We start from the raw sequence: 23,020 nt of genomic DNA, 5'->3' as shown, positions 1-23,020 counted from the left end.
CTTGCGAGTTGCAAAAAGCCTATGCCAGTCGCTTTCTGTTCCAAGTAAGAATTTCCCAGAGATGGCTGTACAAAGTCTTCCCTCTTTTTCTGGTTGTCCCCCCCCACACTTCTAGTTTTATGCAAAATCGCTGAACCAGTAATGTGATAAGCTTCCATCTGGTTGCTGGCTGCCTTACGATGCCAAAGCAGGTGCTCCGTTAGATTAAATGGTGTCTGGAAAATATAATTCTCCTACATACAAGTGGAGTGAGCTTCTGTAAACGAGCCCTTCAACTTTGAACTGATGGTGCCAAAAACTCTGGGTGTTCACTCTGTGTTAGTCAGTGGTGTCATCGGCAGGGACATGTGTCGAGTCAGTAGCTGGACCTGGCATTAGAGATGTTTGCCTACAGAGTAATCTGCATTTCCTGCTAGCTGCCTTTGATATGAAGTTTCTGTTTCTCAGGTAACAAAACAGTGAAATCTTCCCCTGCTAAAGGCTTTCTGGAGCTGGTTGACCTGACTCCTGGGGAGAAGTACATAGTGCGGGTTTTTCTCAAAGGGAATGATACTATCAGCTCGAACGTAACCTTTCAGACAAGTCCAGGTGAGATGGGGTTCAGCCCCGCAATGTGCTGCATTTTGGAGGCACGTTCCATTCCAAGCCTTACTGCCTTTGCGTGCTGCTGCTTCAGATGGAGGAATTATGCCATGCATGGAGAAAATGTCATCCATCTCTTCACTGACGATGTGCACTCTGCCCTTATTATACAAGTACCAAAGTGAAATGTATTCTCTCTTAATGAGGTTCTTTAGACTGTGTTCTGCTAAAACAAACAAAGGAAAAAATATTGGCATAACTTTTCTTTTAATGAAACAAGCTTGGTTTTGGAAGATATCTATAAAAAGGGCAGAGACCCATGGTTTTCCATCTAGACTTAATAATAAACACTATTGTTAAGGAATATGCTATAGGCTACGTGTTGCTGTCTGCGCATTCATGTTTCCCTTTGTGTGCGTGTGCACTGCTCATTATCATGCTGCCAGCTGTTGCATGAGCACATGTGAATTTCTGATTGGCTTTATGTCTGGGTATTCATGAAAAAGATTTTAGATATTATAATGTGGTGGATTTGTCTGCAAGACATCCGCAGAGCTATGTGGCATACTCATAATTTCAAATGAAGTCACAATCTGAGAATTGGAGCAATTTACCTTTACAGAATATTGCCTTATATCCTATTTGTGTTTCTCAAAAGTGCCTTGTATAGGTTGCTTCTATGTTGCCACTCTGTTTTATGAAGAATTCAAATGAACATCATTAGGATAAGGGAGCTAGGCATGTTTAGCCTGGAGAAGAGGAGGTTAAGGGGTGATATGATAGCCATGTTCAAATATATAAAAGGATGTCACATAGAGGAGGGAGAAAGGTTGTTTTCTGCTGCTCCAGAGAAGCGGACACAGAGCAATGGATCCAAACTACAAGAAAGAAGATTCCACCTAAACATTAGGAAGAACTTCCTGACAGTAAGAGCTGTTCAACAGTGGAATTTGCTGCCAAGGAGTGTGGTGGAGTCTCCTTCTTTGGAGGTCTTTAAGCAGAGGCTTGACAACCATATGTCAGGAGTGTTCTGATGGTGTTTCCTGCTTGGCAGGGGGTTGGACTCGATGGCCCTTGTGTTCTCTTCCAACTCTATGATTCTATGATTCTATTCTATGATTCTATGATTCTAGGTCAATGTATTTCAGTAACTTTTTTCTGTTTCCAAAGGGTTTTTTCAGTTGGGGGAGTGGCAATAAAAACACAATTGCATTGCCAGCCAGTCTAATGTAGACAATTTCTATTGACATCTTTCAGGGCTACTTCATCTTTACCCGAAGCTTCCTTTTTTCTATTTCACTATTTTTAAAAATGAAAGGAAGCTTACAGATGAGGAAATTAAGGGGCAATTCACTAATCCTTCAGCACCACTGAATATGAAGCAATAAAATGGCTACAACCCTAAGCAGGAAGCTTTTAATTATCATTGAAAAGAGCCTTTGCTGAACAGGACTTGCCTGTGAATAAACATAATGGATATTGACCATGGTAAAAGACATTCCTGGATGGTATAACACAATATTAAATACTGTGTGGAACCTCCTTTTAGATCTATTTACAGTACTGCCTGGTAGTGCTATAGGGCTGCAGCATGGAACCAGTCAGACTTCAGTAGATATTAGTTTATGCATTCACATTTCTGACCTCTGGTTTCAGAATTTTAGGTAGCTGTCAAATAATCAGCTTCAGTCATAGTGAAGCTTAATCAAACATAATCATATCCCAGGTTTCCTCCTGTGTCCATAATAAAAGCTCCTTTTGTCAATGCAGGTAATTAGAAAAGTGGTTTCCATGTGAGAAATAGCTGAAATGTATGCTGAGTGGAAAGAATCGGAGGGTCATTCAGTAGAAAGCTTTAAGCAATGTGTCAAAAGCTATAAGCAAAATGTCCACACAATTTAAGCAAGGTTTCTCTTTTAACTCTAAAATGATAAAGTTTATGGTGGCATATAGACAAATGGTGGAAAGAAATTGCTAACCTAGTCTGAACATGTGTGAAAACAAATGAAAAATGCCATATTTTTAAATCTACCACGGGTAACTAACCAGTGGCCCACAGTTCATATACATCCCCCAAGCAATTTCTGCCTGCCTGCCCCAGCCCCTCAACAACTTGGTTGTTCCGTCAGAAACAATTAACTTTTGTAACACTGCTGACCTTCACAGTTGCCCTGGTGTGAGTGGAGAGGTTCTCATCCTGCTTCCCAGGTGTTCAGCCAGATGCTACTGGAAAGCTCACAAGCAGGACATGAAGGCAATAGCCTTCTCCAACTGTTGATCTCCAGAAACTGGTACACTGAGGCATGGTGCCCCTGGATATGCAGCTTCTGTATAGCCATCATGACGACTAGTAGCTTTTACATAAATGCTTGAGCAACAGTTCCTTTGCTGCATTTGAAAATATTTGCTCAGATGGCATACAGTTTTAGCAGTCCAGCAACTGGAGGAGTACATCCTTCCTGCTAATGGACTGAACCAGAGAGAACCATCTATTTGATCTTGGGGAACTTTATTTTTTTTGCAATCCAGTATCAGTTTGTACATAGTTACGTATGTGTGTAGAGAGTGAGATCATCTTCTGTGTTGCAGATGAAATGCCTCCCAGCTGAGGATGGATATGTTGAAAATGTAACCCTAACATAGTTCATTAGTGGTGCTATCTCACTGAAATTTGGTGGTGTTTTTCCCAGGAAACTGGATATTGAGAGCGGTGCTTCAGATGAAGCCTGATTTACACATAATGTGTTGTGGTTTACAAATAAGAATCCAAAATGCAACATATATTGGGCTAAATATTTTAGTTTATTTTGGCTTGGCAAACCTCCTAGCTACATCAACCCAAAAAAATACATGGGAATAACACAGTTCTTGCTCCTTGCCGTAATTGGGTAAATTGGATCAGTGCTGATAGATTTGCTTTTTGTTGTATGTTTATGTGTGTTCCATATGTATTTTGTGCTTTAGAAGAGTACTTTTTCTGTATCTCAAGATACAGTAATGGAAGATTTCCAAATTCTATGCTTTTTTCCTCTAATGCATCCCAGGTGACTGCCAAAGCTACACTATTTTAGTGACCTCCCTTGCTTTCTTTTAGTGCCTCTTGTATTTTCATTCCTTTTCTCTTCCAGGCTGGCTGCTTCTGATGTGATAGATCAGAGCTTACTATCATGTTCCCTCATTAATACCTGTGAGACGAAAGCGCTGTCCTTTTTCTTTAGGTTATTTTGAAAGTCACTCTTCTGGAGACAGCAGCTTATTTTTCTAAGTAGAAATTGTACTAGCCAAGTAGCCCCACAGCTGCAGTTTTACTACATTATTTCTTTTGCTCAGTTTTGGTTAATTTGAACAATACTTTGCCGTGCAGTGAGTGATATTTAATGTTACACAAATATACCTGGATGGAAAAATAATATTAACTTCCACTGCCCTGTTAAAAATACAGTAAGTATACATGTAAAATGTCATAAGGGTGTGACACTTATAATAGGTCTTGACAACCCATTATATGCAAAATGCAATTCATCACTGATGTTGCTCTACAGGTGGGGCCCAGAAGGAGGCCAACAAGGCCAATCCATAAAAATTGCAGCCAACTGCAAAGTAGGTGTGGATTCCTGTTATCTGACAAGGACTTTGGGGCCTAAGTCACATTCACCTGACACCACCTTAAGTACAGTGAAATTACATTCAATATTGGGAATGTACATTTAGGCCTGTCTTCTATTTTTTTGACACTCAAGCAGGAACACAGGGGTTGCTTTAAAGCCTTTGCAAAGCTCCCCATGCTCACCCTAACGTCCGGAATTAGGGGTTTAAATGGGGAGTAGATGGAGAGTTGCAAAACTGCCGTAGGGATTTTTACAGGTGCATGGCCGCACCCACCTGTCAATCATGTGACATCATATTTATGTCATTTAATTGGCAGATGGTATCACCCACCTGTCAAATTTGGCCCGCGAGACTGGTCCCGATAAGGATCTGGCCCACTGAGCTAAAGAAAGATTCCCTGCTCTGTCCTATGGCATCCTCTTTTGGTCTCTGTCACACTTCCCCCTAAAAGCATGGGAAGATTATTATTCCTCCTGTACATAGCCAAAGCAAGGCTACATCAAGTTTAGAAACTGTTGCCTCATGCCAATGGCTATAAGAGATCAGGTGAAAGCATTTTGGCTTTGCAAAACGGGATCAGGCTGTTTGCAAATGAAATGTAAGTTTAAGGAGGACAGAACAACTACATTTGATGTGTGCCATTGTATCATTTTGACATTGCCTATTTGATTTGGACAGGGTTCTGTGAATATGTTGGAGGATTTTTTTATCATTATTGTATCAAAAGTATACTTGTATATTATACTTTTCCCCCTTTCATTCTGTATATCGTGCGATCTGATATTTGCCTTTCCTATCTTCCTTCTATTCTATTGAAAGCTTTTATATGTTAGCATCGTTAATTGAATCACCATTTGTTCCAAAAGCCTCCAGTATAATTCTATTCCCTCTTTGTCAACCCTGTAGTTTCATTTAGCCTAATGCAGTTCTGAAGTCCATGCAATTAGTGTCTTGCTCCTTCCATTAGAATAGCTTCAAAGTGGACTTTTTTCCCACAGTAGTGCTTTTAACAGGAAAAGGGGATGCATGGTAAATCAGCTGCCAGTAGTGAACAGGGAGAATGTCAAAGCACAAAGGCCAATGGGGCACCTGGCACTTTTGAGTCAATTAAAATTGCTCATACCTTTTGAAAAAACATCATAATGATGTATTGGTAGATTCCTCAAATGATATGAACGTAACAGGAAATCAGTATTTGCCCCTGAGAATAGGCCTTTCAAACATTTTGAGTTTGCGTTTCCTGTTAAAACTTGTCCAACAATAGCTTTTGCTTTAGAAGCTCAAAAACTCACAAAAAGGTTAAAAGTACTAGGGAATGTTCTGGAAGTTTGGCACAGGACGATCAAAGGTTCAGCCTTGGAACATGACAGTTAAGGGGAAAACCCAGAAACTTTAAGCAGGAGTCTACAGTACACTTCTAATGATGGGCTAAGAGGTTGGTAAAGGTAAAGGTAAAGGGACCCCTGACCATTAGGTCCAGTCGTGTCCGACTCTGGGGTTGTGGCGCTCATCTCACTCTATAGGCCATGGGAGCCGGCGTTTGTCCGCAGACAGCTTCCGGGTCATGTGGCCAGCATGACTAAGCCGCTTCTGGAGAGCCAGAGCAGCACACAGAAACGCTGTTTACCTTTCTTCCGGTGCCTAGAGGTTGGGAGGGAAGTAAAATCATTGTGTGTAACTCAAGCTGGAAAGTAGTGTAATTAAAAAGCTGCTGTGAGAGACACTTGAAGAAATGGAGGTAAAAAGCAAAAAAGCCCTTAAGATTTTCTAAGGGAGCTGGAACACTGGCGATTGTTCAGATCATGACAGACGAAAGATGCTGGAAGATGACTACAGAGGTCCTAGAGGCTGCACTGAGGGAGGCAAATTGAGAAGTACTGACTTTGTTAGGGAGAGTAGTTGGACATGTTTGTTTTTCTTTCAGAGGATGAAAGGGCCAAGGTGGGGCAGCTTAGACCTTCCACTTTCCATGGATTCCAAGGACAGGCAGCTACCACTTCTGGGTGTCTGCCTTGTTCCTTTCCACTTCAATGCCATTGCTCTGGATCTCAAGGCTAGCTGGCACTTCTGGGCGCCTTCCTCACCCCTGCGTTGCTCTTGATGCTAAACGGTGGTGGAAACAGCAGTGGATTTTGAGGCTGGCCAGGGAGGAAGAAGGTAGCTAGCACAGGGCTAGCTGGCTTGGGGATCTGGATCCTAGGGGCAAGGTCCCAGAGGCTGGCAAGCAGAGGAGTCAGTGGAGGGGGAGGTGCAAGGCTGCAGTCTGCTCTGACTGCCCTTCTATGACTTGCCTGGACTTCCCATCCACTGCCTCTCATCATCATTTTTTTTGCAGTGCTCCCTATCTGTGGCCAAGCAAACTACAGCATGGCAACATTTTTACCTACTTATATGTAAGAAAGATGGCTCTGGGGCCTAAATGTTCATGGGCCCTGGTATCGTGTGAGTTTGGGCCTCTGCCCCAAAGATCCTGACGCCAAATGCACATTTTTTATAATCCATTCCCAGCTTTGAAGACAACCTGATTTTAGGGTGGCTGGGGAACCAAAATAACATATATTCACTTATTTGGGTGGAATTAAAAGAGAGGGTGTCCTCTAATACATTTGCATGTCCTCCTGTGATCAAACTTTTGTTGTAAGTAAGTATTGCGGAATTGAGCACTTAATGTGAGAAGACCCAGAGAGAGTCTAAGAAAGGTCTGTTGGCTACGAATATAGAGTGTATCTTCATTATACTGTTGGCAGAGCTTCAACTCTGCGTGGCTGTGATAATCTTCCATTAGTGCTATTCAGGATATTTTTAATTTATTGTCAATAACTTGAAAGCTGCTTATACATGTTACTTCCTACTGGCGTTCTGATAAAGCCATTAGGTTATGGTTTAATAGCGCAATTCCAGTTTGATTCACAAGGAGGAAAAATTACCATTGATTTTAAAGTCATGAAGCCAACCATTAAACCCTTTCACAGTTTCTCTGAGTGAATCATTCCTATAATGAAGTGTGCATACAGTCTTGATGAGCTCTGCTTTTTTGCGAAGTTTGAAATGCACAAGTTTTTACGTTAGGTACTCTCAAATGTCTATGTTTTAGTGATCCAGGATGAACTTGGCCCAAGAAAATAAAGTGCTATATAAGCTAAGAATTGACTTCATTGAATTGCTGCTCATTTAAGACTTGACACTGTTTCACTTGTCATATGTCACTAATAACATTTATTTAAAATCCAACAGAGTAATGGGTTGTGTGCAATATTATAATAATTAGGTCAGTTAGATGTGTATGTTTTCCTTTTTCGCAAAATAATTTACCGGTAGAAGAAATATACTACCACCATAGTTGGTAAGTCACATAAGCTTCAAGCTTTGGGTGGTATTCAACTAAGTCTTACTCAGAGTAAACGCATTGAAATTAATGAGCCTGACTTAGGGCTCATCCCATGATTTCTTCCATTTGTCCCATGCTTTCTAATCAGGGCTCTGAGAGGGTTTTGTGTGGGCTTTTTTTTGTTTTTTGTTTTTTTTTAGTCCTGCCACTTTCCCTGGGAAAACTTTGTGATGTTTTGCAAAAACACATCATGCTATAAACCATTACTTAATGCATTGTACACAAGCTGGGACAAGCCTGGGCAGGCCTCAGTCTCTCATGTTCTCTGTGGTTTTCAGGACATTGAATAATGTGTTAGGAAGCCTTTTGTACTTGTTTGTTCTAGCTAGGTACCAGATAAATATGAATCCTTGGTTGCTCCTTGGAGAACTTTGCATCCTCTTTTGAGGTACCACCTACAATATTTCCCATTACCATGAATCAAATCTGTTACCCAGCTTCTTCTGCTTCCCCCACCCATTTTATATAACCCTCCTTTGTTAGGCAATACCATATATTTATTTCTCTACGCAAGTCTGCTGTACCCACCTGTGTTTTCCTTTGCCTTCACTGCTATCCTTGGATCTGAATTGTCACTGTTAGAACTTGAGTTGTGATGCATTTGGAAAAATAGAAAGGCCCGATATGATGTCTCAAATCTGAAAAATCCCCACACAGATAATGACCTGGTTTGTACATGTTAAACCATAGTTAAAATTAAACAAATGCTTTATGCGAATGAGCAGTGTGCTGGAGCATACTGCTCAAAAATCCCTATTGTACTCTTCCCCTTGCTCCTTCCTTTGGTGTGTCAAGGAGGAAACAAACCAGAGGCTGCCATTGTCTTCTATGTGAACCAGTGCTTATGGTTTGTTTCCCCCAAAGAAACCATGGCTGCAGTCACATGACAGTTTATTCCATTTTCTCAGTATCTCCCTAACTGATCATTTCCACATTATATTTGAGCTTTCACGTTACATAAAAGCCACTTCCACAAATATATCAGAATATAGCACAACTTTAGCACTCATTTCTATGTTGTTTGTTTACAAAAAAAATCCATTTGCAAATAACATGAAAATAAGCACTAAACTTGCACTATATTCTAGTGTATTTCTGGAAGTAGCTTTTAGGTGTTGTAAAAGCTCAAATGTGATGTGGAAATAAACGGTTAGAAAAACAGGGAAACAGAATAAACTGCAATGTGAATGCAGCCCATGAGCAGAACCAGGCAGAGGGCCTTCTCGGTAGTGGCGCCCGCCCTGTGGAACACCCTCCCATCAGATGTCCCATCAGATGTCAAGGAAATAACTACCTGACTTTTAGAAAATATCTGAAGTTCAGGGAAGTTTTTAGTGTTTGAAGTTTTATTCTGTTTTTAGTCCTCTGTTGGGAGCCACCCAGAGTGGCTGGGGAAACCCAGCCAGATGGGTGGGTATAAATATTATTATTATTAAGCAAAGAACAAACCTTAGCTTCCATGCTTGGTTTGGAGAGAAACAAATCACAACTGCTGGTTCACATATAATATACATAACCACCCTTTGATTTGCTTCCTCCCCGGTCCCAACAGGCACTTTAGAGCAGCATGTACTAGCATACTGCTCTTTTACATCAACCATAATTCCATTTTAACTGTGGTTTCATGTGGCTTCCAAACCAGGCCAATTTGGGAAGACCGGCATTGAGAGACTCCAGTCCTCAAATGTGAAGCTTGGGAATGGGTGGGACAGGAAGCATCTAATAGCTTTTGCTTGCTATTTTCATTTTTCAGCACTATGTGTATCAATTCTATTTCTTCTTAACGTTTTTTCTTTCAACTTCTCCTACTAGCCTATAACAAGAACCAAGGGGACATTGCAACTCAGGGCTGGTTTATTGGACTGATGTGTGCCATCGCTCTCCTGGTCCTTATTTTGCTGATAGTTTGCTTCATTAAGAGAAGCAGAGGAGGGAAATATCCAGGTAAGAGAAATAGCTATCAACTGGTGTAGCATTGTTGTTGGGTTTGAAGTATTCATTCCCAAATCTAGATAGATGGTCTGATCATAATCATCCAGGGCTTTTTTCAGCCAGAACTCACTGGAAGTCAGTTCTGGCATCTCTCACGTGGGTGCCATTGCCATTATAAGAAAACAAGGGAGATGTTCATGGCGAATTCCAGCACCTCTTTTTCTAGAAAAATAGCACTGATCATAGGCTTCCCAGTGGATGGATTTAGTCCTACCATTTTTTAGCAGCTGTGGCACTGAAAATAATTTATCTCATTAAAAGCAATGCAAGAGGACTTCCAGCTAGGTAGGAGGTGAAGCCTCATCCCATGACTTTTGTTGGGATTTGACCCCACGTACGATAAGGGTCTTTACTCATTCTGCATTTGCAAAAGGACTTTCTCTAGAGGGGATTGCATTGATACCTTTTTTTTTTCAAAGGAGGAGGAAGGGCTTAGGGGTAAAACACCTCTCTCAGAACCTGCTTGGACTGCATACTATGGTTGTGTGATGACTACTCTGTTCTCTCCCAAGATCTGATAAGGTCTTGTGTGCAAGAAGGTTTTCTGCTAGACCCTTAAGTACACACAAAGATTGTGGCAGGCAGCTTCTAACATCAAGCTGCAGTGCATGACAAGAATGACAAGCCAGTTATACAGAAACAATTACCTGTTTCCTTAGTCCAAAGGGAAATAATGCCCTACCTAAAATACATGGCATGCTGTTTGTATATTATGCCAAGGTCCAAAAGAGACATAACATGGGGCATCCATGACCAGTTTCCTTAAAGGAAAGAGAAAAACCATATTATTTATGAGCAGATATGCAAGAGGGTTTTTTATTAGGGAGCTGCATTAGGACAGGGAGTTCTTAATCTTTTCTTCCTGTACGGTTTTCTATATCACAATTGCACTGATCCCTGACCCCCATCCCACCTGAACTATTAAACATAGTGGGGAGGGGGAGAGAAGTACCATACAGATTTTGACTATGCTGTATCTGGAGGTGAGAGGCAATCACATAACAGGATATAAGTCCCTCCCCCCCCCCTTTTTTTATTTGCTGGAAGAGGTATTTGAAATGTACTCACATTTTTCAGCTGATAGATGTACTTGTGTTTCTTTCACTTGTCCCACTGTCCCTTGCAAAAATTATTTACTTTTTCACGGGTCTCTTCAAGCATAAAGGAAGTGTGGTAATTTAAGAATACATTCACCAGTAGAAAGTGTCTATGTGATATTGGGAAGAAGTAAACTGGTTGCTTTTAATTTATTCCAAAGATGTCTTAACCACTGTAGATCAAAAAGATTCCAAAGTGCTGTACGAAAGTGTGAATAGAATTCATTCACACAACGTATAAATACAATTTAAAACCTACAAATAAGTTTGACAAAATGCAAGAGGAGAGAACAAAAACTCAAGAAGCTAAAAGCAAAAATAGAATACAGTTCCAAAAGCCATCCACACAATCCAAAATGCCTTGGCATAAATAGGAAGGTTCTCATATGGAACTGAAACGCTTGCCATGTTGGCTTGTAATCCAAGTTGTCTGGTGTATCCGGCCACTGTATTTAGGGAGCAATCCCACATTCTAGTCAATTAAGGGCAAACCAGTGTATGTTTGTGTGTGTGTGCGCACATGCACATGTGCACACTTGTTGCTAAATAGTATACCTGGCTTGGTCTGTCTAGAGATCCTTGTTTCAAAGTAAGATAGCAGAGCGCTAAATATCTCTATAAAACACAGTTAAGGGTATTCAGTTAGCCCCAAGGGTATGCAGTTAAGATGAGTATGGTCATATTAAGAGTCCAAGAAATATTCTTTGTACGTTACAATAGCTGTGGTTTAGGAAACACTTCCAAGCCATAATCTTTTACTACTATTTTCTTCTGTTTTATTATTTACCGGATATCACACTGCATGATAGTAGTCGGCAAATGTCGGCTTTTTCAGGACTGCATCCAAATAATACTAGAGCAGCAGTTCTAAAAATAAGGCACATGAGCTTGTATTTTGTCTTGCTTTAAGCTCATGGGACAATTTCCCAACAATTCTAAACGCCATATGCACAGGAAATGCTACCCTTACTATTCACAATATAGTAACATCAATTTATTTGTTGCGCTCTGTTCAGCATGCAACTAGCGTGACAGTTTTGAGCCAGGCATTTGTGATGCAGGAAATAATAATGATTACTTCAATGGCAGGAGACAAGATTTGAAAGAGAACTTGAATCAGAATCTTGCTCAGCCTGGGATTTATGTGTATTATATTTTGGAGATTAAAAGCATGGAAGTGATCAAAAATGACTTTGCACATACATTTGCCAACAGCAAAACCACCTCAATGTCAGTTATTTCTTCAGATGCTTCTCATCCATTTTCAGTCTAAATTCCTGACCACCTACAAGACAGCAGAAGCTGGGAGGCTAGCAGCACAATCCTAAACAGGTTTTCTCAGACCTAGGAATGGATGGACACATAAACATCTGAACCAATTCTACATGGGGATGAGACTTAAGTCCCCCCATCCCATTTCAGTGTATATTTTTAAAAAGAAAAACATGAAATATCCATGCACAAACAGCAAGGTATTAAAAAAAATGTTTGAGAGAGGTGAAGGGTCCATGTGAATTTGGGGGGCAGCAGTGTTTTTTCCCATACATTTCTTCATGAGAATGATGGAGCTTCATCAAATCCCATCGCTCCCAGAGGGACTTGCATTCTATTGCATTCAAAGCACTAGCTGCTCCGGCCAAGGGTGGCTGGATTAACCATTTTTACAAATTTAAAGATCAGGAAACTCTTTCAAAAGAGCAGAAGCAGGCCCACAGCCCTCATTCTGAAATCATGATTTGCCCAGATCAAAATGTGAGAGTCTCCTTTGGAATCAGAGTTTGGTGGATTGCTCACCCGTCCCCACTCAAGTCAGAAGCAAGTCCCGTAAGTGTGTTTAGGACCGCAGCCTTGAATACATGAAAGTAAAATGTGTGCTTATTTGAATATTTATTCACAGTGCGAGAAAATAAAGATGTACCCCTGGACCCTGACGACCAGAAGGTAGATAATGGGTCGTTTGATTACAGGTATGTTTCCTGCTTGGCATGTGTGACAGGCATTTGTTTTCGGCTCTCTACCCCACCTATTACAAAGAGCAACTTTGTCAGTTCAATAGTCATCAAGATATCACATTCCCATAAATGTGCATTTTCTACCACCCTTTGTTCTCCCATTATGTCTCAAAGATCTCTGCAAAAGAAAAAGGTGTTGATCTCCATATGCAGATAACTTGCATGGTATACTATTCCTATATCTGTACCATTTCAGGCTGCAGATAAGAGATGGTTTTTTACTCACATCAAAATTTCTCTGGAAACTTAGCACATGAGGAACAGAGGTCCTAGCTTATGTTTGTGCTAGTATTGTATGTGCAGATAGTGGGGACGGGGCATTCAGATGTGCAGTGCTTCATGTGTAGTCTGAAATGGTACAGTCCCAGGAAATTTGCACTACATGATGGATCAAGAAAGATAATGGAATGCTCATTAGCATCACCACAGCAGATAGAAAGCTAGATGCTATGGGAGAGATGGAAGCAATGTGTTTGGTCTCTCTCACACACCAGATTATTCAGAGAGGCATCTTCAGGGTTTTTCAGCAACTTACCCTCCTCACGCTCGTGCGTTCACTGCCCAGAAAACCTTGCTCAGATTGTATCCAGAGAAAAATAAACACATTTTCTCCAAAAGCCTGTGATGGGCTCCATATTCCATCCTTTTCTATAGGATCTCAGACAATCTCATTTTGTTGATCGTCTCTGTATAACCTAGCAAACCCACCTCTCTTGACTGTTGTAGTGGGGGCCATGTGCCACTACAATCACCCCTCTATGAAACTCAAAGGCAACCTTTTAAGGACATCAGCCACTTTTTATCTCAGCTTCCCAAAGCAAGGTGTTTTCTTTGGCTGTTTACAGATGGGTCCTGCGTTCAAGTTTTACATTTGTTTCCCCCTTGCTTCCAAGGCACTGAAACAGGTAACACTGCTAGCATTTTGTTAATCTATGTGACTTAGAGCCAACGTGCTCTTTGTACATCTCTGCTTGCTTAGTGCTTTTAAGCAAACAGGATGATTTACTCAGATTCAGCCAGCCCAACACCTTTTGCTGCCTGAGGCAGAACAGCAAATGGTATACCACCATCAAGTCAAGGTGTATAGTTCGTGAGGCCAGTCAAGTTATTTTGGCACCTGAAAACCCCACAAGCAATTCTCCCTGCTTCCTGGCAGTAAAGATACAATAATAACAAACTAAATAATGAACACTTTGTTGCCCTTTCATGACACCCCAAATTTACTGCCTGAGGTGGCTGGTTCACCCTCCCTAATGGTAAGACCCTCTGCTCAGATATAATTAATTTTGAACTGAGCTCCCACGAAATCCTCCAGAGTTTCCAGAATTATTTGAAAGAAATACAAAAGGGCTTGATTTGAAATGATGAAGAGCAAGAACTGGTGTCATGAATAACAAGCTGCTTAAACGGTTCCCTGCAGAACTTTGAAAGAAGTACCATGCATACATCTTGCAGCATAAAACCATATAAGCAAATCTAAAATGGAGGGATTATTTGAAGGCTGATCATTTGCAAACATAACTAGACATTTAGAGGATACACTCCAATTTGTCACCCCATGAAACTTTAAGCACTGTCTTGTTCATGTAAGTAGTGGGTTGGTTTCCAACCCATGCCCTCTATTCTAAAGTTCTCTTAGTGAGTTTATTATTCCAAACTATATTGATGATTATGAACTCTCCAAGCTAATGAACCTAGAAGAAAAACTATGATTAACACTAGTTAATTGACTATCCTATCAGGCATTACTTACTTTATTGAATAAATGAAAGTGTGTTGATGAAGCATATCAGGAGAATTTGAGAATCACCAATTCTTGTCCAAGAAAACCATTGTGAGAATAAAAGTTTAGTCTAGAATTCTGCATAAATCTGAAAGAAAATTTCTTAACACACAAATTGAAAATAAAGAGACAAATACAATAATAATATGGCGACAGGAGAAAACAGCACAGTACGAATGAATGAAGTAACCCATCAAAAACTTAGATTTTATAACTGCAGAAGCAGTCACTGTGTTACATGCCATAGCTTTGATATTAAGCTCCTCATGCACACACATTGGCAGAATTTGCACACCACAGTAATCCATTAAACCATCAAATGCACAGAAGGCTTTCGTTTCACTCGTCCCTTGTAGCCAGCAGGCGTAACAAACCTTAATACCCAGGTATTAAGGTTATGTCTGAAGTAGGGATTGTGGTTTGTTTCCAAACAAACCAGGGTGTTGAGCCAAGATTTGTCTTACCAACCATGTTTTGTTTCAGCATAGCAAACTACAGTTCCCAGTCAGGCATAATGCTGAGACAGAGATCGTCGCTTGTTGCTCCCACTGTCAAGAGCAGCGGTGGGAAACCTCATTTTACCTGCAAGGTTGTTTTGACCAAGCCATACCTCGCTGCCCTTCACCAGAAGTCATAAATGGCACCAGGTGTGGAGCAGGTAAAGACATTGCTGGGCCAAAAACAGCTTTGTCGATACTCCCAGTCAGCAGGACCTGAAAAACCCTGTACATAGTGCCTAGTGAGGCTCATAATAAGCCCCAACATTTGTGACGCTGTGTGTGACACTTTGAAGCCCTTACAATCAGCTGGTCGTTAGTGCTTACAGAGAGTCATGCATGGTACTTTGAAGTTCCATCAGCTGACAGTAGAGGCTTCTATGCAGCACGCACTGCATGACCTCATCTACCTGTTAAACCTTGTCCATGGAGAGTGGGGAAAATAAAGAGCTGGCCGGCAGTCTGGATCCAATTCCCCATCCCTCCTCTAGAGGAGAGGAGTGATATTTGCATTCACAGTAAGCCATTAACTGTGATTACTCATGATGTGCAAGCTGGGCACTTTGAAGGCACAATGCTTTAACAACTGTCGTCCCCTTCCCCCCTAGATAAAAATCACAGATTTTTCTTCTTCTTCTTTTTACAATTAACCAGAGTGTTAATGCAGGGTGTTAGAAAATGACACCTCCCATAAGGAGTCAGAAGCAAAGTGGTTAGCTGCTTAAAATTCACAAGGAATCGAGCAGTCCAGGGGAAAAGTTACTATTAGCGCTTGAAAGGTGGACAGGATATGTGCTGACATGCTTTCTTTATTGGTTCTCTTCCTACCTTCATAGATGCATGTCTAATATGCTTTCATCATGCCCTTCACATCCTTAGTGCCCTGTGCACGCTGCATTCCAATCACAGCAGCCTGTAATTAAAGAGATACTGTCACTTCTTTCTACTTTGCTGCCAGAATAATGGTCTCCTTGTGAGCTAAGATGTTTGGAAGCCCATGTCCTTAAATAGCATTCTGTTCCAGTAACCATGCCTTACTAGGCCAACTGATTTGGTTGAGAGAGAGAGAGAAGCAAATCAGAACTAGAATTTTAAAACTTCAGACCTGCTGGTCCCATCCAAGCTGCTCCTTCCTGCTCCCCATATATTTTCAGGTAACGTTACTGGGCTTTCTACTCAGTCAAGCATTTGCAGTTGCAGTGGTGATTTCAATGCATCCCCAACTAAAGGTCCCTGTGTAAAATATAGCAATAGCGAGTACAAGGAATTGGCAAATGCCTGTTAAAAACTAGGAGCACTTGCATACAGCCCAGACTGCTGGCAAGTGGGTTCATGTGAACCCAGATAGCAATTTCATGATACTTGGAAGTGGGTCTATATTAGGCCAGTTTTCTGACATCGGCAGTGTCTACTACATGACAGTCAGAATTCCTATCTTGATAGAGCCTTAATCAATTCCGTATTCTTCCAGGGCCCCAGAGGTCATTGCACACAGCCACCAAGAAAGGAGCAGATGCATTTCATAATGCGTTTCTTTCCTGTTTCACTCATTCCCCACCCCCACCCCTACGCATAGGCAAATCTCTTGTGTGTCCTTTGTAATATATGGAATAAGAGTGCCTTCCCCTCCAGTCCACTCATTTTGAAACCACAATATATACCTGCCTCCCAAAAGACACTTGCCATCTGCTCATCCGGTACAATCTCCGCACAGTAGAAATGTAACTTAGAAGCACCCCCTCCCTTCATATGCAGAGCTGCCTGATTTCCACCAAGGTCAAGCGAATACCATGCTCCTTTCTTTCCTGAAGGCAGCCTTTTCTGAGAGGGGCTTGTAGCACATTACGTCATTGGAACAGCATGACAGACCACAGGCTAGTGGCTGCTCAGCTGCCTTTCAGGACGACATTTAATTAAGCCATGTGGGGTTGTATCTTCTGCCCTACTAGTGCTCCCTCCCTCCCTGCCTCAGATTTGAGGGCACATCTCATTTATTTGCAAATTACTTGCTTTTGGAATCCATTAGATACATATTTTGGTGTGGATGCACAACAGGTTTATTTATTTATTTTTAATTTATTTTGTATGCACAACAATAAAGTAACTAGCTCCTTTGGGGGGTGGGGGGATAGGTGGATTTTTCTCCCCAGCACTTCCCCCTGAAATGCATACTTCATCATTTTGCTCTCTGATCAGGCTCTTTCTGCTTCTCTCTCTGTTTTATTCCCATTCTTTCTTCTCCTTTTCACCTTGTCTTTCTACATGGACCATGAAGGTCTCTTGAAAGGTAGGACTGTGGACTGCCCCAAAGTCTGGCACACAGCTTTTTCTTTCAGCAGTTCCATCACTGAAACACACCTTATTCTCTACCACCTTTCCCTGCCTCTCCACCACCAACCTTCATCTAACACCATTAAAGTTTCACTTACTATTCCTTCCCTTGAAATTTCGGGCACCGTGTGTCCAATGAGTTGCATTCTGCCTGCGTATTTGGAGCCGACACACAACCAATTGAATTTGCGTGGCCTAAGCTTCATTCCTTTTTCTGTGACTAATTCAGCTGTGGCAATGACAGCCATTGGTTAGTTCAGCACTCAAAGGGAGATTAGTCACAAGAAAAGGGGTCTTCTGGGCTGCAGATTTGAGTAGCCCCCATATTCTCAGGTAAGCTACTTGCATTATGTGCCTCTGAGGTTTGAAAAGCAAGATAATGCCTGATTTCACATGTTGGGCAGTAAAACAATGGAAACATGGTGAAGAAAAAGTCAGCAGCTACCAGAGGCCTTGCATCAGTTCAGAGTGAACATTCCCTAGAAATCTTGTTCACAGAAAATATTCATTCTGACATATGCAACTCTTGACCATGATGCTCCTGAACCAGCCTGAGTCAGGCTTCCCTTAATACTTTAAATAAGCTGCAATATTTCCATTTAACCAAATAAGTAAACTGTTGTTTGTGTGTTAAAAGTTGTATATATCTAACACACTAACAAGGCAACCAAGTTAACAGTCTTCTTTGGCCTACAATTCAGAGAGCTAGGTTAAATAAGGCACAAGAGATTTTTTTGACATTTTGCCTTTCAGCAGCAGCCCTCTGCGAAGCCACTTGGCTTGTTGTGTGAGGGAGTGCTCTTTAAAGAGAGGGGAGCGAGGAAGGAACTCAAAAGCCCCACTGGGCCCACAGAATTAGCTGTATAGTTCTCTGGACTGTAGCCTTTAGAAGGTCAAAACCAGCCGGGAATATCTTAGAAACTTCATTGGCCTGGTATATTGGGAAGGGAGTGGGGGTGGGGGAGGACAACTCAAAGGGGACATTATGATGCAGGATATATTTTATCTGCATACTCTTTTGATTTGAAAAATGAAGATTTTAGATGAAAAGCCCTGGGTCTCTCATTCTTGTTTTTTGCCTCCTTATATTGCCTTATATTGATGGGAGTTGTAGTCCCAAAACATCTGGAGGGCCGAGTTTGCCTATGCCTGCCCTAGAGAGCTATCAGAGGCTACCTTCTGTTAGACAGTTTTGCAAGATCAGGAGGAATGATGACACCACTTGTTCTGTTATTTATGCTTGTAGTGGCCACTGTCTGGCAGAATGGTGGGCTACATGTTTTATCTAACCAGATAATTCTTATGGCAAAACCAGATGATTCTTATGGCAAAACACAAAACCTTAAATGATCTCTTTCTGTGTTAGGTTAAAAAGTTGAGCCTCATAGATATGACAATGAATTGGGTATTTGTTTATTTATTATGCACCCTTCTTTTAAGTCAGGATTGGCTCCCAAAACAATCTGCAGTTGAAATGTACATGATGGTACAGTTACAATAGGTATATATGGGGATATACATAGCTGTCTTTACTATTGGCACTTATGACAAGATCCAGAGTCCAGACTCTTTCCATCAAGGGGAAGGGGCAGAAGGAGGTACAGCTGGACTGAGGTTGGCAGATGATGAAGATGTCAGATCCCTAAAACAGTCCCCCATTGATCTGCAGAGTCTCCTGTTCCTGGCAGTTTAATCTTTTGTTCTTGGCAGAGCCCAATACATTAATTCCTGCACATGTGGGTATACAAACATCCCTTTTAAAATGTCCCAACGGCTCCAGCACAATATTTTGTTTAACACTGACTAGCCACACGCCTCCCTGGCAAGCATGCAAGTAGGCCATAATGGAGATAAATGTCCCCTGATTCTTTTTCTGCATCAGGTAGAGAGGTTCTGCCTCTAAACATACAAGGTTTATTATGGCTAGCAACCAATGATAGGACCGTTTTCTCTATGAAGTTACCTGAGCCTTTTTTTAAAAAGCTCCAGTATTGTTAAGCCAGCCTCATGAATTCTGCAGAAGGTTGTTCTTGAGTCCCCAACATCCTGGGGCCAACAACAAGACTGCAAAAGCAGAAACTAGTACTATTTGTGGGACTTTCTGTAATGTAATAAAATATGCATATTTGCAGGTCAGAAATTCCCCTTACAAAAAGAGCATGGAACTCCCCCGCTAAGTGTAGAAGTGCCATTTTTAAAAGTGTCTCTGCATCATTTTCAAAAGCTGCATAGTTAAGAGTAAATTAAAAATAGCCAAAATGGCACTTAAATATATTACGTCCAATTTGGATTGAATTAGAGCCACTCGTCTGCCTTCTACATGCCTGGTCCTCAACACAACTCTTGCCAGCCTAGAGTCTCTTTGAAGAAATTTGTGGTACCTTAAACATTAACATATTTATTACAGTGTAAATTTCATGGAATACAGCCCACTTCATCAGATGCACAAAGTCTTAATCTAAGATACACATGGAGTGGGGTGGGGATATACACAGTGAGATCAGAAGGAAATGAAATGCAGAAAAAACCCAGACGTAAATATTATTTACTTAACAGCAGCCTCACAAAAACCAGTTGAGTTGATATCCTGCCATGCTGTCATTGGTAAGCCAATTAATATGTAGTGTAATTCTTAAAAGTCCATTGTGATTGGGACCCTAGAACATTCTATAACTAACCATAAAAACCACTGAATCACAATAAATCAGGAGTTCAGTGCTATAATTTGTGGATTAAATGGGTACAATGGATTTTTCATCACACATGTGTTATTTAGCTTATCGGTGACAGGATGGGTGTGTTACCAACTCAATCATATTTTGTGATAATTACTGTTAAATACATAATTATCACCACCTGTACTTTTCTGCATTTTGTTTCCTTCTCTTACTGTTCACAGTCCCCCTCCCCCCACCATGTGTGTGTTATATACAACGCATGCCTGAAACTCAGGATAATACTTCATGCAACTGATTTAAGTGGACTACTGTCCTTGAAAGCTTATGCCATAACAAATTTGTTAACCTTTTAGTGTACCAGAAAACTTTATTTTTTAATACAAGAAACTAGAATTTGATGGGACTGTGGCTTAATACAACTGGAAAGCTCAGAGTTCCTACATGGTTTATTCACTTTGTAGTTGTGGTTAGGCTTCCACCATCACAGTCCTTTGAAGAAGAGACTCCCTCCTGATTTATTTAGGTTATCGGGAAAATACTATCCTTTGCACCTGAATAGCTTTGCACTGGGAAAGATTTCATTGGTAATTTGCAAAAAGCTGCTTGGAGCCGTGTTTCCCAGATCTTCCTGCACTGTGCTTGCCTTCTGAAGTACAACCGCCTGGACGAAACCAGTTTCATATGTTTACAGTGATCCTGTCCCTTTAAAGCCATTCCTTCCCACTACTGATGGCACTTCTTTTCCTTTTGATGCTAGTGATGAAGACAACAAGCCGCTGCAGGGCAGTCAAACCTCTTTAGATGGCACGATAAAGCAACAAGAAAGTGATGACAGCTTGGTGGACTATGGCGAAGGAGGCGAAGGGCAGTTCAATGAGGATGGCTCCTTTATTGGCCAGTACACAGTCAAGAAGGACAAAGAGGAGACAGAAGGCAATGAGAGTTCAGAAGCCACATCACCAGTTAATGCTATCTATTCCTTGGCATAACGCAATACACTGAAACAGCAGCAGCAGCAAGAAGACTTATAGCCCGTGTGGGTCTGCAAAGTCACCATCAACAGAAAGCAACTAGGGTAGGACCACAGAGAGCAAACAAAAACCCGACCAGGTGGTCACCAGGGCCATCATCTCTTTCGCAAACAAAGCAAATGGCATAGATGCACCGGCTGCCGAAGCAATCTTATTGCAGCTGAAATCTGAGCTGACCCACAAGAGACCAGTAGAAGAGCAGGATGCACAGATTCTACACCCCAGGCTTCAGAACTCGAACTGAAATAAACACCCCTCTATACCCCCTATGTCTAATTTGTGAGATAATGCAACTCCTTTCATTAATAATGTACACAGCTGATTATTATTTTATTTTTCTTTTGGTTGTTGTGTTTTTTAAAAGGCTTCAAAGTTATTCTCAGAAAAAGAAATGCCCAAACATGGGGGAAATCTGGAGTGAGAGGGGTGGAGATGAGAGTATAATCCCCCGGTAAAAGCAGCATGAAACCACATTGCAGAATCGGCTACTGGTTAAAAACGAGGCTGTTTTATAAACAGGAACCTTGATGGCAATTTATTTCTGTCGGAGATCATTGCAGCCAGGCTCTGGCTTAATAATCCTCACTGAGCAAGGTGTAGGATATTCCTTCCTATAAGAAGAAACGGTACTATATTGGGCTTCAGTGTGGAAGCTATACGCATGTGGGGGGGTACTTGTTGCATTGACCCAAACTGTCTGTGATCTCAGTTAGTGCTATACAAGTATTGGTTCTGATGCAGGTACCGCCGAGGCAAGGTTTTCATCCCTCTGCCCATGCTATTTAGCATCTTTCTCCAAAGAAAGAGTTTAATGGAAACAGTTGCATCTTTCTGCTAATCCAGGGTAGGAAAACATAATTGGGTTATTGTTTTCCTGGATAAATTATTGGGGGTGGGGGTTGTTGACCATTCTTGCTGAAAGTAGTCATTCCTCCCTATGCTCACACGTGGTGCTAATAGCCACTCCGTGAATCTGCATGTAGCAGGAAAGGGAGGAAGGGTGACCAGGGAAGAGCAACCAGTCTATGCTTTCCTACCGCTAACCAAAAAAGAATGGTACCTACTAAGAATAAACTAGCCTGGCATTAAACCTGCCAGCCTCTTCTGTGAAAAGTTCAGGGATTTCCATTCCCTATATGTTTGATGCAAAAGTACAAAGGCACTCAGAATCCACCCTGATTCATCTTTCCATTGTTCCTATCATTTGCATATCAGTCAGGGTTACATTTTTTTTGGCTTTCAAGGTAAAAGCCACTCTGACACATGCAGGGGCCTCAATTAGCCTAAAAGAGGCTTTTTCCAGTACCTAAATAAGCAGCAGCATGGAGCTCACCCTATCTTGTTAGTTACACATCAAAGGCACTCAAGCTAACTTGCTAACACGCAGCAAACCTGTTTTCCTCAGATACAGATTCTGTTGTGACACTGTTCTTCCATATATGCCTTAAACAGCTTCATGCTTTCCCTGAAGCTTAATAAACTATGAATATTTACCCGTAGATTAAGCCCCTGGTGTGATGGTCTGTAATCTGTTGATGCAGTACAAATAAGGAAGCTTCAGCTTGGTCAGTTGAGAAGGCATGGGTCATCGTAGAAGGTAGAGGTCCCCCGCCCACCCGCCCCGTAATATACAGTATTTATGGAATGCAGTATGTATTCTCTTCACTCCCTGCACTTTCACAGTCAAAAGTATTTAAAGAGAGAGATCTGTCTCCGACAGTTTCGCAGCTGTAAAATAACATTTAGGGAAAACTTCAATAGATGTTTCAGCATCATTCTGAAATGGAAATAGTTGTGACATGGTTGAACTTTCAAACTGGCTTGCCTGAAAGGTAGCTTTGCTAACAAGGGTGTTTCTAATGAATGGGCATAGACATGGGCATAGCTGCAGAGGGGCAGCTAGCCGCCCCCTCTCCAAAAAGTAAATAAATAAAAATACTTAACTGACCAATTGTGCCACAGATAACTCGGTTCTTCCCCCCACCAAACAAAAATCATGGCTACGCCTATGGGCATAAAA

General features: G+C 41.4%; 1 protein-coding gene across 31 annotated transcripts in view; it reads left to right on the top strand.

Annotated features, from left to right (window-relative positions):
• NFASC (neurofascin) overlaps positions 1–22,499 on the top strand; it is a 181,287-nt gene extending 158,788 nt beyond the window's left edge. For 15 of the 31 annotated variants that reach the window (XM_083745917.1, XM_083745941.1, XM_083745926.1 and 12 more), the window contains 4 exons: positions 448–588; positions 9,392–9,523; positions 12,566–12,635; positions 20,727–22,499. In XM_083745917.1, the coding sequence (XP_083602043.1) occupies positions 448–588; positions 9,392–9,523; positions 12,566–12,635; positions 20,727–20,958 (575 nt within the window). In that variant the 3' untranslated portion in view covers positions 20,959–22,499. Of the gene's footprint in view, positions 1–447; positions 589–9,391; positions 9,524–12,565; positions 12,641–13,525; positions 13,586–20,726 lie in introns of those variants that run through there. The other 16 variants (XR_014566029.1, XM_083745928.1, XM_083745934.1 and 13 more) reach the window with 5 other exon arrangements.
• The last annotated feature ends 521 nt before the right edge of the window (positions 22,500–23,020 follow it).

The sequence above is a fragment of the Podarcis gaigeae genome, assembly GCF_964106915.1.
Source record: "Podarcis gaigeae genome assembly, chromosome: 6".
NCBI classification, from domain to species: Eukaryota; Metazoa; Chordata; class Lepidosauria; order Squamata; family Lacertidae; genus Podarcis; species Podarcis gaigeae.
Note: the sequence above shows the minus strand (reverse complement) of the source record. Positions and strands in the feature narration are given on the sequence as shown.